This window comes from Xyrauchen texanus, chromosome 4 (assembly GCF_025860055.1).
Source record: "Xyrauchen texanus isolate HMW12.3.18 chromosome 4, RBS_HiC_50CHRs, whole genome shotgun sequence".
NCBI classification, from domain to species: domain Eukaryota; kingdom Metazoa; phylum Chordata; class Actinopteri; order Cypriniformes; family Catostomidae; genus Xyrauchen; species Xyrauchen texanus.
Genome location: NC_068279.1, coordinates 22888544 through 22903425, shown reverse-complemented (window position 1 = coordinate 22903425; position 14882 = coordinate 22888544). Strand labels below are relative to the sequence as shown.

The 14882-nt window shown below is 36.8% G+C and overlaps 1 protein-coding gene across 2 annotated transcripts; it reads left to right on the top strand.

The window, feature by feature from the left end:
* Window positions 1–815: 815 nt before the first annotated feature.
* On the top strand, window positions 816–14656 carry LOC127642891 (uncharacterized). 2 transcript variants are annotated; one of them, XM_052125325.1, is made up of 13 exons: window positions 816–913; window positions 2594–2620; window positions 2926–3135; window positions 3419–3496; window positions 3574–3756; window positions 3964–4086; window positions 4497–4706; window positions 11602–11679; window positions 11767–11949; window positions 12220–12339; window positions 12823–13041; window positions 13155–13232; window positions 13920–14656. In XM_052125325.1, the coding sequence occupies exons 2-13, from the start codon at window positions 2614–2616 to the stop codon at window positions 14078–14080; spliced, it is 1650 nt and encodes a 549-aa protein (XP_051981285.1). In that variant the 5' UTR covers window positions 816–913; window positions 2594–2613; the 3' UTR covers window positions 14081–14656. The 2 variants fall into 2 exon arrangements, with proteins under 2 accessions (XP_051981285.1, XP_051981286.1); XM_052125326.1 differs by having other exon boundaries at window positions 821–913; window positions 3030–3135.
* Window positions 14657–14882: the final 226 nt, after the last annotated feature.

The following is a 14882-nucleotide window of genomic DNA, read 5'->3' as shown; positions in this document are numbered from 1 at the left end:
TACCCCCCCATCTGAGGGTTGTCCCCCCTAAAATATCATTAAAATATGTGTATTGTAAATAATATAATGATATATTCTTAAAATAACTGTTTAAGAAATAAAATACAAATGCAAACGGGGCAACAACAAAAAAACCCTTGGTGTCCCCTTCAAAAATTGCTCTTGAGAATTTTTATGTTTATTGTTCCCCCCAACATTTTTATGAAATTTTCGCCCCTGTCTGTGGGTGAGAAAAGGAACAAAAACATCAGTGGAAACAACCACAATGTATGGAGGAAGTGCTTTCACGATTGAGTTTGAGGAGAATAGTTGAAAAGGAGATATAATGAGAAAGTATGACTGATGAAATGTAAAATAACATGATATAAAAAGTCAGAGCTTTGTTTTCCTGTTCTTTGCATAAAAATGTGTTTGTAATGATGAGTGATGAGTGCTCAGAACAAAACCTAGAGTGCGCACACATGTGTGTGTGTGTGTGTGTGTGTGTGTGTGTGTGTGTGTGTGTGTGTGTGTGTGTGTGTGTGTGTGTGTGTGTGTGTGTGTGTGTACCGTTCCGGCCTTCATAGGTGCTCGCTAACAGCACTTGCCCCTGCAGTCTGTTAAGGCTAAATGGGGGATCTTTGTTTTGTGTGTGTGTGTGTGTGTGTGTGTGTGTGTGTGTGTGTTTAGAGCTTAGATGTGAATGGTCGCCACAGACACATATACATATAAGGTTGACTGTGTTTGTGTGTGATTTCACACTCAACAGTAGTTTCGTCAGTATGCGCCTTCCTTGTCTAGAGGGCGTTGCATCTACTGCAGAGATATATCACAAACATTTCACAGCTAGTCAGCACGATACAGAGGAGAGAGAGAGGAAAAAGAAAGCATTTTAAGAAAGACAAATTCCTGCCCAGAGGAGTCTACAGGACAGGTATTTACGCAGTTTTATTATACTTTCCTATGAGCCATGTATGAATGTGATTAACAATTAACAGTAAAATAACATTATTATCTGTTGTGGCCTGCTGCATTTAAAAATAATAATACCAAAAAAAACAAAAAGACACCAAATGTGTCACCAAATACTGCATGCATCAAATAATGTACAATAGAGGAAAACAGAATTTGGCTTTCATTAAACAGTTGTGTTATTACCTTTCAACAGACAGACAGACACACACTGCTGTTAAATTGTAGGGGGATGTGTTTTTTGTTAGACTAAATTTTAATCTTGTGTGACTATATGCAAAGCACTATACAGTATGTACAGAACACAGTATGGGTTGAATGTAGCTGGCCAGATTCCAAATTCCATAGTAGCCAAGATCTAGAACAATTGAACAAGAAGTTGAAATGTCAAAGTGTGTCAAGAACAACCATGATCTTGCAAGAGTAAAGTTGCTCGTTTCCTGTCACATGTACATAATCACACACATGGACACAAACCTACACTGTAAAACTAATCCTGTTGTTTTTACAAAACAAACAAAAAACTATAATAATTATGTAAAAATGTAAACAACTTTACAGAACAACCTGTAAATTTTACAGTATTAACTGTTTAATTTACATGATCACGATGGCACTGTAAAAATAAAATAAAATGCTGTTAAATTTACAGAAAAAAAAAACATCTTAAACTTGATATTAGATTTGATTAAAAACTGCTTTTTACTTTATGAGGTATATGTTCATCACTGTAGTAACTACAGAGGGACAGATAATGACATAAAATTAGTAGTGGATCCTCCATGAGCAATGATCAATAAACATGCAGATACAGTGCTCAGTTTCACTCACACAAACAATAAACACCATCAGGGAAACACATGTGAAATTAAAATATAAATAAACATTAACTAATCTACATCAATTATAGAACGGAACACCCCTATGTACGTAACTGATTTTCAAAATAAGAAGAAACAACTTTTCCCATAAAATATAATGAAATGTAATTGGTCATGCAGGGAATTCTGGGAACACCAGATTACAGTTTTTTACTGTAATTTTAACAATTACTGTAAAAAGTACATGTACTCATTAAACATAATGTACATTTTTACCATTAATTTTACAGGAAAATCATATTTTTTACATCTACATTTTTTTATTTTTACAAAAATGTATTGTAAAAACTACTGTATTGTCTTTTAAAATATATAAAAAATATGTACTGTATATTTTCCAATTAATACTCATTAATCAATTAACGTTTTATTTCTTTTTACTGTTAAAATTAGAGAAATTTTTTACAGTGTACTCTTAAAAAATGAAAATTAAATGCATGTGATTTATTTACAAATCCCCTGAATTGCTAAATTCAATTCTGTTAAACTTAAAAAAAATAAAAAATCTGTTAAAATAGTAATTGACTGGTTCACAGCAAATCTATAGTTACACAGACTGTACGAGGATTTACATGACAAAAAAGTATTCTGTGTCTACCATGATTGCTGTGTTATTGCGAAAATGCAAAAAAAAACAGATTTTTTTTGTGGTGATGTCTTTCCCCTGAAGCACTGGGAGTGGTGCAAATATTTTTTAATAACTTCTCTCATTATTTTGGTTTGACAGGTTTGACTAATTTCCATGTTTGTCTGTTTCACAGTCTGTCACATAGATATAAGCATGGCAGGTGAGTTTTCATGACGTTCTTCAAATCTGTTTTCCTATTAATTTCCTATTAGAATTCTCCTATTTTTGGTGGTCTGCATAACCATTTGATTTTCTAAAACATATTGATCTCTTCATCTGTGAATGTGCAGCGGACAAAACTCATCTAACACTAATTTTACTGTAATCTCCCCTGGGAAAAAATCAAAGAGTCATTAAATAAACCTTTATACAATATACCATTTATTTTGCAAAAGAGCTGTAGCTTTCGAAAATGCAGTTGCTTTGGTTTATGTGTGAAAGAAATAAAAACAAATTTCTTACTAGGCAGCAGCTTTGAGACTGAGTTCCTAAAGACTCACAATGCACTTCGCAAACAGCATGGAGCCCAGCCCCTCACCATAAACAAAAACCTGTGTCGCTCCGCACAGGCATGGGCAGAACACCTGCTGTCAATCAGGACCCTCAAGCACAGCAACATGGACTATGGGGAAAATCTGTATTATGCTTGGAGTTCGGCAACCAAAAAACTCACAGGTCACCTTAAAAGTTTCTTAAAGTTATGTAAAAAAAAAAAAAAAAAGTCAAATGTTTCTATAAAATGTGAGTCAGTGATGTCGGATCCAATCAGACACTACAATGCAGGGATGCTATCATAGGGTCTTAACTTCATGGTTAGACATTCAACTGGAGATATAATGTATAATGTAGATCATTAAGATTAGCTTTAGACAAATTTAGAAATGTTATTGTACGCTGTGAGCCATTCCCATGTTAAAGCATATAAATCAATTGTACACCTTTTCTCTGCTTTCTACAGGGTGTGAGGCAGTGGAAAGCTGGTACAGTGAAATTAAAGACTACAGCTTCAGCAGGCCAGGATTCAGCTCCAAAACAGGTACCTGTAAACAATGTGGCGGTTAAATGTTTGCACCTAGTCTCAGTTCCATCACTGACCCCTGATGGTGTCTCTAGGTCACTTCACACAGGTGGTGTGGAAGGATACAAATGAGATGGGAGTTGGACTGGCCACTGATGGAACCACAACTTTTGTGGTGGGTCAGTATCTTCCTGCAGGAAACATCACCAATGCTGGCTGTTTTCAGCGGAATGTCTTACCAGCAGGTTCCCCTGTAGACTTAAAGTCCACGGGTACTGGTGAGTACACTTAGTAGTGGAGGGATATTTCACAGAATCCACATTACATTATTTTATGAAGATCGATTCATATTAAGGAGGAAAAGAAATATGCAAATTGCAGTGTTGTTCAAATATTGGAAGTGGACCTGGCCTATTTTATAAGATAGATAAATTGATGAGCCTTACAGCATTACAAAATGTTTAAATATCTTACATAATATGCAGCTGACAAAGGGGGCCAACTGCATGGAGCATCTGATATCCATTCAAACAGACCACAATTCCTTCCTCGCAGTACATTACCATCAGTGGGCAGGATGGAGGCTCATCTGGGTAGCAGCTCAAAGGGTAAACTGAAAATCCATCAAATTTATTTTATCTAAATGCTGTAATAATAATGAAAATACCATTAAAATGTATTTTGCGTTTTCCAGGACTGTAACAACAAATAAGTGTCCTTGGAGAGTTTTTAAGTTGCTGTTCTATGCCTAAATATACAGTACATTGGTCATGGAGTGTGGTTAAAACTCACCTTTAGCTTATTTGTCCATGTATTCTTGATGCAAATTAAAGTTTGTCTATTCTTGTACTTTTTCTTCATGGTCTTTCAAATCCATGGAGAATTTCTGAGCATTCCAGAGGATTTTAGAAAAAAGTAACATGTTCAAATTGAATATTCATTACTAGTATCCTTTCTGTCAACATGGGATTTGTTTGTCTTTCTGCACATCGGATAACTCTCTGTTTGTCTGTACCAGACAGCAGATTTGAGGCTGAATTCCTACAGACTCACAATGCATACCGCAAAAAGCATGGAGCCTCACCCCTCGGCATAAACAAAAGCCTCTGTCGCTCCGCGCAGGAGTGGGCAGATCACCTGCTGTCAATCAAGACCCTTAAGCATAGTAATGGAGAACATGGAGAGAATGTGTACTATGCCTGGAGCTCAGCTACTAAAAAACTTACAGGTCAGTGTTTAGAGCAGAATTTTCATTCAGTCATCTTAGATGTCATTTTTGAAGCAAACATAGCTATTTTTATTGGCCGTCGTGTGACATGTTCTCATTTGCTTTAAAGGGGTCATAACGTACTCTTTATATATATATATACAGTGGGTACGGAAAGTATTCAGACCCCCTTACATTTTTCACTCTTTGTTATATTGCAGCCATTTGCTAAAATCATTTAAGTTAATTTTTTTTCCTCATTATTGTACACACAGCACCCCATATTGACAGAAAAACACAGAATTGTTGACATTTTTGCACATTTATTAAAAAAGAAAAACTGAAATATCACATGGTCCTAAGTATTCAGACCCTTTGTTCAGTATTTAGTAGAAGCACCCTTTTGATCTAATACAGCCATGAGTCTTTTTGGGAAAGATGCAACAAGTTTTTCACATCTGGATTTGGGTATCCTCTGCCATTCCTCCTTGCAGATCCTCTCCAGTTCTGTCAGGTTGGATGGTAAACGTTGGTGGACAGCCATTTTCAGGTCTCTCCAGAGATGCTCAATTGGGTTTAAGTCAGGGCTCTGGCTGGGCCATTCAAGAACAGTCACGGAGTTGTTGTGAAGCCACTCCTTCGTTATTTTAGCGGTGTGCTTAGGGTCATTGTCTTTTGGAAGGTGAACCTTCGGCCCAGTCTGAGGTCCAGAGCACTCTGGAGAAGGTTTTTGTCCAGGATATCCCTGTACTTGGCCGCATTCATCTTTCCCTCGATTGCAACCAGTCGTCCTGTCCCTGCAGCTGAAAAACACCCCACAGCATGATGCTGCCACCACCATGCTTCACTGTTGAGACTGTATTGGACAGGTGATGAGCAGTGCCTGGTTTTCTCCACACATACCGCTTAGAATTAAGGCCAAAAAGTTATATCTTGGTCTCATCAGACCAGAGAATCTTATTTATCACCATCTTGGAGTCCTTCAGGTGTTTTTTAGCAAACTCCATGCGGGCTTTCATGTGTCTTGCACTGAGGAGAGGCTTCCGTCGGGCCACTCTGCCATAAAGCCCCAACTGGTGGATGGCTGCAGTGATGGTTGACTTAGTACAACTTTCTCCCATCTCCCGACTGCATCTCTGGAGGTCAGCCACAGTGATCTTTGGGTTCTTCATTACCTCTCTCACCAAGGCTCTTCTCCCCCGATAGCTCAGTTTGGCCGGACGGCCAGCTCTAGGAAGGGTTCTGGTCAGTCCCAAGCGTCTTCCATTTAAGGATTATGGAGGCCACTGTGCTCTTATGAACCTTAAGGGCAGCAGAAATTTTTTTGTAACCTTGGCCAGATCTGTGCCTTGCCACAATTCTGTCTCTGAGCTCTTCAGGCAGTTCCTTTGACCTCATGATTCTCATTTGCTCTGACATGCACTGTGAGCCGTAAGGTCTTCTATAGACAGGTGTGTGGCTTTCCTAATCAAGTCCAATCAGTATAATCAAACACAGCTGGACTCAATTGAAGGTGTAGAACCATCTCAAGGATGATCAGAAGAAATGGACAGCACCTGAGTTAAATATATGAGTGTCACAGCAAAGGGTCTGAATACTTAGGACCATGTGATATTTCAGTTTTTCTTTTTTAATAAATGTGAAAAAATGTCAACTGTTCTGTGTTTTTCTGTCAATATGGGGTGCTGTGTGTACAATAATGAGGAAAAAAATTAAATTAAATGATTTAGCAAATGGCTGCAATATAACAAAGAGTGAAACATTTAAGGGGGTCTGAATACTTTCCGTACCCACTGTATATATATATATATTAGGGCTGTCAATCGATTAAAAATTTTAACCAAATTAATTACATGGTGTCCCGATTAATGAATCGTGATTAATCGCATTTAATCGGATATACAAATATTTGCTGAGAAAGCCCCTCATATAACAATAATTCAATATACAATGATGAAATAATTATACATTGTTATCTTTAAATATTTAACCATTATATATATATATATATATATATATATATATATATATATATATATATATATATATATATATATATATATATATATATATATATAAAATAAAAATATTCAGATAATTAAAATGCATTATATTCTTGTGGCAGAAGAGTTAATCATTGATAAGACAATACAAAAAGAGGCTTTAGAATACAATTTATTGTTTACTACTATATTATTGAACATAAGCCAATCATTGGTTCACAGCAATCCATTTCACAAGTTAATTTGTCAATCAGTTGAAGATTTATTATTAGGGCTTGTTTAAGGACCCGGCATTGTTCACCTGCATCAGACATGCTTGTGTAGCATCTCGGGTGCATCGCATCATAAACATAAAATGTTTAGGTCACTGTGTTAAGTTAAATATAGTTTAACACATCATGAGATCCATTAACTTGGATTTGCGCTTCATCGAGTGTTTTGAACACAAGAACGTAACGCATGTTTATGTTGTTGCTGCTGAAGGTTTTTTTCTTCACTGTATAAACGCCATGTTGCCACACAGCTGAAGTTTCACTTACTGCCCTCTGGAGTAAACAGGTGGTACTACAAGCTTGCATTTCTCAGGATCTTCCTAATACGGGTGCATTGCGATTAATTGCATTAATTTCTTTAATGCGTTATTTTTTATAAAGTTAATCGCACTGAATTAACACGTTAAATCGACAGCCCTAATATATATATATATATATATATATATATATATATATATATATATATATATATATATATATATATTGAATATGTAATTTTATTCTCTTCCCTGCAGTCCACTGATAATGTTAGAAATGGTTTTGGCCTAATGCTGCGTTCAATTCAACTTGGTAAGTCAGACTTACCAGTTACCAGTAACTTCCTACTGTGAAAGGTGCAATGAAGTCGTAATTCCAACTTGGAAAGTCGGAAATTTTAAACTCTGAGATTTTGCCAAGATGCAGGTGCGTGACATCACACAAAAATGTCGGCACCTAGGAAGATATACAAAATAAGTGATAAACATTCACTTGTATTAAATAATATCGATAAATGAGTCAAAGTTCCTACATGATATTAAAGCGTGTTTAACAAGTGTTAGCGGAGTAGCAGGTGTTCAAAACATGGTAAAATATACTCTCTTTTGATATTGTACACCTATAGCACAAATCCTAGCATTGCAGATTGTTTTGGTTGAATTGAGTTGTTAGGAAACATCTCTAGTGACAGTAAAACACCTGCTCAGCTAATGGTAGTATTGCAGTTTTGTTTCTTTAAATATCGTCTTCCGAGCATCTGGCAAAGGAATGCATTTATGGTTGGAGATCGGAGTTATCAAGTAGGAATATCCCACATCCGAAGCAAAAGTGCCTATTTAAACTTCAATATAAACACCCTCTGTTCTGAATGGCTAACATTGTGCAGCCCTTCAAATACAGCCATACTGAACAAGCATGAGAATGAACAAGCTCCAAAACATTGCACAAAATTTCAGGGTTTACACATTCAAATGTTAATCTCAAGCCCAACTGTTATATACTATCAGTCATGACATATTGAAATAGTCATGCATGAAACGGTTAACTCATGGATTTGCGAAAAGGTCCAAGTGCTTTTAACTGCCCCATCCTTTTAATAACAGTTCCTTTGCAAAGCTTGAATCATAATTTAGTTGGTTAACAAGCAATCCACGCTGATATGAGCGAGGAAAAAAAACACACATACAGTACAAAGTCGAAAGCACAGTGTAATAAGACGCACACATATACAATATCATGCTACACGCATCAAAACAGTCAAAGACCTCAAAGGTCTAGTTCATGTTTACATACACCAACAAATAAAAATAGTGCAGATGGGGTCAAGAAAGCATCCAGAAATCATTTTATTTGCTCAAAACAGCAAAAGAGGCAGTCTTTTAAGAGTTGAACAAAATAAATGACCATGATCAATGACATCTGTATAGCGCATGTTTAAACACAAATTAATTAAATGTAGTCCCCTTTGGTGTTCAGAATAGTTAGTAGACCACACTGGGCCTGTCTGTCCCTTTAGAGCACCTTGGTCTGTCCTGCTTGCTCTCCATTTAGAACTGTGCACAGGTGGGAGGAGCCAAAGGTGTGATGATGTAATGTAGCCATTGATGTCATAAATTAATGGGCCTCCTAATGTCATAGGGAAGTTGCAGAAGTAGAGAATGAGGCGTTTTTGCAGCTTGGATTAAATAAATACTTTTAGGAACTGTTCTCAGTTCGCTTAACCCACTAAATGTCTAACCTGTTAACATGTTCAACATCTTGGTGTTGCTGTCTTGAGCTTAGTCTCAGCAATGGTGGGCAGAGTTGGTGTCAATAGCCTTTGCCAACATGATAGGCTATTTGCACTTTGGGGGCTTTCACACTGGGCACGTTTGCTGTGGTCCAATTCCGAGTGCGTTTGTTCCCGGTGCCCCGCAGCGTTGGTCTGATTTCACACTCAATTGATTCTATTGTACCCCGGTCCATTTGAGTTCATCTTACCTCATCACAAACACACACAGTGAACACAACGCGACTCATCATACTTTTGTTTTTTTGTTATTTTGGTGCCATTATGCACAGTACAGGTGCTGATCATATAATTAGAATATCATCAAAAAGTTTATTTATTTCAGTAATTCCATTCAAAAAGTGAAACTTGGATAATGTATACATTCATTCCACACAGACTGATATATTTCAAGTGTTCACTCCTTTTAATTGATGATTATAACTGACAACTAATGAAAAACCCCAAAATCAGTATCTCTGAAAATTAGAATATTGTGAAAAGGTTCAATATTGAAGACACCGGGTGCCACAATCTAATCAGCTAATTAACTCAAAACACCTGCAAAGGCCTTTAAATGGTCTCTCAGTCTAGTTCTGTAGGCTACACAATCATGGGTAAGACTGCTGACTTGACAGCTGTCCAAAAGACAACCATTGACACCTTGCACAAGGAGGGCAAGACACAAAAGATCATTGCTAAAGAGGCTGGCTGTTCACAGAGCTCTGTGTCCAAGCACATTAATAGAGAGGCGAAGGGAAGGAAAAGACACGGTAGAAAAAAGGGTACAAGCAATAGGGATAACCGCACCCTGGAGAGGATTGTGAAACAAAACCCACTCAAAAATGTGGGGGAGATTCACAAAGAGTGGACTGCAGCTGGAGTCAGTGCTTCAAGAACCACCACACACAGACGTATGCAAGACATGGGTTTCAGCTGTCGCATTCCTTGTGTCAAGCTACTCTTGAACAAGGCACAGCGTCAGAAGCGTCTCGCTTGGGCTAAAGACAAAAAGGACTGGACTGCTGCTGAGTGGTCCAAAGTTATGTTCTCTGATGAAAGTAAATGTTGCATTTCCTTTGGAAATCAAGGTCCCAGAGTCTGGAGGAAGAGAGGAGAGGCACAGAATCCACGTTGCTTGGAGTACAGTGTAAAGTTTCCACAGTCAGTGATGGTTTGGGGTGCCATGTCATCTGCTGGTGTTGGTCCACTGTGTTTTCTGAGGTCCAAGGTTAATGCAGCAGTCTACCAGGAAGTTTTAGAGCACTTCATGCTTCCTGCTGCTGACCAACTTTATGGAGATGCAGATTTCATTTTCCAACAGCACTTGGCACCTGCACACAGTGCCAAAGCTACCAGTACCTGGTTTAAGGACCATGGAATCCCTGTTCTTAATTGGCCAGCAAACTCGCCTGACCTTAACCCTATAGAAAATCTATGGGGTATTGTGAAGAGGAAGATGCGATACACCAGACCCAACAATGCAGAAGAGCTGAAGGCCACTATCAGAGCAACCTGGGCTCTCATAACACCCGAGCAGTGCCACAGACTGATCGACTCCATGCCACGCCGCATTGCTGCAGTAATTCAGGCAAAAGGAGCCCCAACTAAGTATTGAGTGCTGTACATGCTCATACTTTTCATGTTCATACTTTTCAGCTGGCCAATATTTCTAAAAATCCTTTTTTTGTATTGGTCTTAAGTAATATTCTAATTTTCGGAGATACTGAATTTGGGATTTTCATTAGTTGTCAGTTTTAATCATCACAATTAAATGAAAAACATTTGAAATATATCAGTCTGTGTGTAATGAATGAATATAATATCCAAGTTTCACTTTTTGAATGGAATTACTGAAATAAATCAACTTTTTGATGATATTCTAATTATATGACCAGCACCTGTAACTCATCAGATGTCCAGGGGAAAGTGGCTTGCTGCTGCTCGCAAATGATGTTTTTTGAGGAGACAGCTGATTGCAAGGAATTCATTTGTATCTTTGTTTACACTGCATGCTTACGCTCCTGTCCAGGGTGAAGTTATCACCACTGTCATCACCTATTATACCCTATATTTATAACCTATAATAGTATTTATATATATATATATATATATATATATATATATATATTAGTATTTATATGGTGTATAGACAGACAGACAGACAGACAGTATTTATAGTGTTGATTGTACTTGGGACATTCAGGAATGTGTGGATCCTTGTGTGTTGTCATCATCGGCTAAAACGCATGCACAGGTTCCTTTACTTCCTGAACACGTGCAGTGGAACAGTTCCTTTGCAACCAAACTCGGACCACCTCCTACAGGTAGTCTCGGGTTCTATACCGTGGTGCGCATCCCGGTCCGCATGACAGCTTTCACATTAACAAATTTTCCTGCAAACCGTTCTGTTTTGAACTTAACTGCTTGTGTGAAAGCACCCCTAGACACTCCAATGCTTTTATTGCATTGGGGATTCTAGTTCTGAAATTTTCAGTATGTTTTTATAATAGAATGACCTCTTATTTGTCAAAATATCAAGGAAAAGTTGATTTGTCATGACATGACCCCTTTAAATGAATGTACTCTGCATATATTTTGTGGAATTTGTACAGGACAAGAAGCAGTGGAAAGCTGGTATAGTGAAATTAAAGACTACAACTTCAGTAGACCTGGATTCAGCTCCAAAACAGGTGAATTCAAATTTCAACACTATATACTGCAATGATTAAAATTTTGCTCTTCTATTGTCTTACACTGACATCTGGTGGCGTCTTCAGGTCACTTCACACAGGTGGTGTGGAAGGACACAAAGGAGGTGGGAGTTGGATTGGCCACAGATGGAAAAACAACATTTGTGGTGGGTCAGTACCTTCCTGCAGGAAACATCAGCAATGATGGCTATTTTGAAAGAAATGTCCTACCAGCAGGCTCGCCTGTAGACTTAAAATCCACCCATTCTGGTGAGTCTGTAATACTTAAACATAGAGACATATTACACTAAATCCTGTTTATACAGAATTTGTATGTAATTCTGACAATGAATTTGTATTACTGGGCAAAGGTTATTTATTTTGAGATTGAATCCCAGTCATCAAATAATTTTTTGTGATTGTCATTGTTTCAATATATCAGCATTCTACAATGTACACTTTTATATTTAATTTCTTATTATATTTCATAAAAATCATACTTCATTATCTTTACTAATAACTTATTTATCTTGTGTTCAGCTGACAGACTTGGACAAGCACTTGGTGCTCTCAGCATCAGGCCAAATCCATTGCCTTCACCAACTCGCACTGCTGGACCACCACATAAAAGTCAGACCCCACAGAGCAGTGGCTCAAAAGGTAAAGAATCAGAAATAATTATTTTGACCACTTCATGATCAAAAATGTATTTCCTTGTAAATGCCCTCTTGTAAATAAAAAAACAAAACAAAAAACCATGCAATTTCAAGGTATTTTATATGTCTTTGCAACAGGTCATCTGCAATCCCTATTAGAAATTGTTGAAAACTTAAAATTATAAAGCAAAGCTAAACCTAGCACAATCAGTCATCAGTTAGTCAAGTAGTTGCTCAGTAAGTAACCAGTAGTTATCAGTGATACATAGCAATTGGTTTCAGAAAATAGCATTGCAGGAGGCTTGCTATTTAAATCATGAAAAGGCAAGAGTCATTCTATTGCTTTTATTTTACAGCACTATAAGATGTGTGAGAAGTTTGTGCACAAAACTAAATATTTAGCCTGAAATCATAATTTAAATGAAGGGACAAAAAAGATCTTGACATATGTCTCCCCTCACCTGTTACTTCTCTTCCTGTGATGAAGGTGAGGACTTTTCCCAGTTTTGTCAATCTCTCTTTGAGGCTCAGAATCATTATAGGCGGCAACATGGGGCACGGCCTCTCTTGCTGTGCCCCATCCTCTGTAAAGAGGCTCAGGATTGGGCAGCACATCTGATTAGCATTAACGCCATGAAGAACAGCGGCAAAGGTTATGGCGAGAATATGTCATACAAATGGACGTCCAATATAGTACCTCCAACTGGTAAATTGTATATTCCCCAAATTTAATATGTCTAATTAACGCACGCACACACACGCACAACTTAATTTATGAAGTATATAGAATTACTGATGTATGACATTTTTTATCTATAGGAAAAGAGATTGCTGAATTGTGGTACAAGGAAAGTGCAAAGTACAACTTTGCAAACCCTGGCTTTCAAAGTGGAGCTGGTAGGCTATAATTTTGTACTCATATCAGTTCAATAAAACAAATTAAAAAGCTGTCAAATAGAATACCAGATATCTGTGAAATACAGTATGTAGGCAATGATTTTAATGTTTATTGATTCACTGAAATTTGAGGATATCTTTACTTATTAAAATATGTATACATTTCAATATAAAAATGTATATAAATAATTGATAATTGTAACATTGCTAGCAGGCTGAAGACAAGAACAGACGCTGAAGTGTAAGAACTCAAGTGCGGTGATTATTTACATAGAGTGATATATCCAAAAAAAGTTTATCCAAAACCAAACAAACACAAACTACATGACTTGACTTCAACATTACAACAAAACAACAACTGACAGAGGACAATGGCACACATGAGAGCTTAAATACATTGACAAGGGTAACATGACAACCAATCAACAGACAAAACTGTAAACAAGATTAAAAGACTAATAAACTTTAACCATTGAAAAGACAAGACTGTTAACAAAATACTTGACCAATGACAAGATCACATGAGGAAACAGGAAATCATATGACATGAACACATGACTATAAAACAGGAACTAATCTATGAACATAAAAGACAAGAAATCAATACATGAATAAAAACACATTTAAACATGACAATAATAATTGAATGTTTAATTAATAATAACAAAAAACATTTATTTGTGTTAGGTAACTTCACCCAGATGATCTGGAAGTCTACAGAGCAAGTTGGGGTTGGCCTGGCATCAGATGGAAAGGGCAAGTTCATCACTGTGGCCTTTTACAAACCTCCTGGGAACATCACCAACCCTGGATACTTCCAGGATAATGTCAACACTGCTAGGAAGTGATCTGTGGAAAAAATAAGTTTAAGCAGATCTTATTACTTTTAATTGTAACTACAAATATGTGGAAATAAGGGAATTTATTCAAAACATTACTTATGAGATGTAAACAAAAACTCTACACAATTTTCCAAATATATTTTGCATATACAAATAGAAATCATTAGTTCGCAATTGTCAAGTTAACTGCAATACTTTGAGAAAACAGTATACAGTATTTGTTTTATTGGTTCTGATGCATTTTCTCCTTGTTGGCATTTATTTGTTCACAGTACATTCTTGTTGTCTATGCATATAGAATTGTTAAGAGACATACACATACATATGATTTAAAGGGAATTGATTATTTATCTTTTTTAATTAAATAACCTAAAGCAAATATTTTTTCTGTGAAGTTAGTTATCTTAAATACAGTACAGTATATGTACTACGGAGTGACTGATTTATCATGATTTGTCATCATGTGATATGCAAACAGTCATACCATATTATGTTTCAAGCATTTATAGGTCAATCTGTGACATACTCACTGCTTTATGGCAACAAAACTTTGAAAACATCACTCACAAAACATTAAAAAAAAACAATGCATTTGTGAATTGTCTCATTATATGAAACAAACAATGGGCAAAGAGCCAGTTTTACCAGGCAAGGCTTACCCCTTAATATTATGATGACTTTCTCAGGTCTTACCTGTTCTTCCTGGTTGGGCAAACACAAAGGTTTCAACATAATTGTTATAGTGTCACAGCATATGTTACCCAAAAATCCATCACTTTACCCATACCTAACCGTGTCATCTAAGGAC

Coding starts and splice junctions, on each gene's coding strand:
- LOC127642891 (XM_052125325.1), top strand. Junction 12,340..12,822: donor ACAGAGCAGTGGCTCAAAAG/GTAAAGAATCAG, acceptor CCTGTGATGAAG/GTGAGGACTTTTCCCAGTTT. Junction 13,042..13,154: donor CAATATAGTACCTCCAACTG/GTAAATTGTATA, acceptor TTTTATCTATAG/GAAAAGAGATTGCTGAATTG.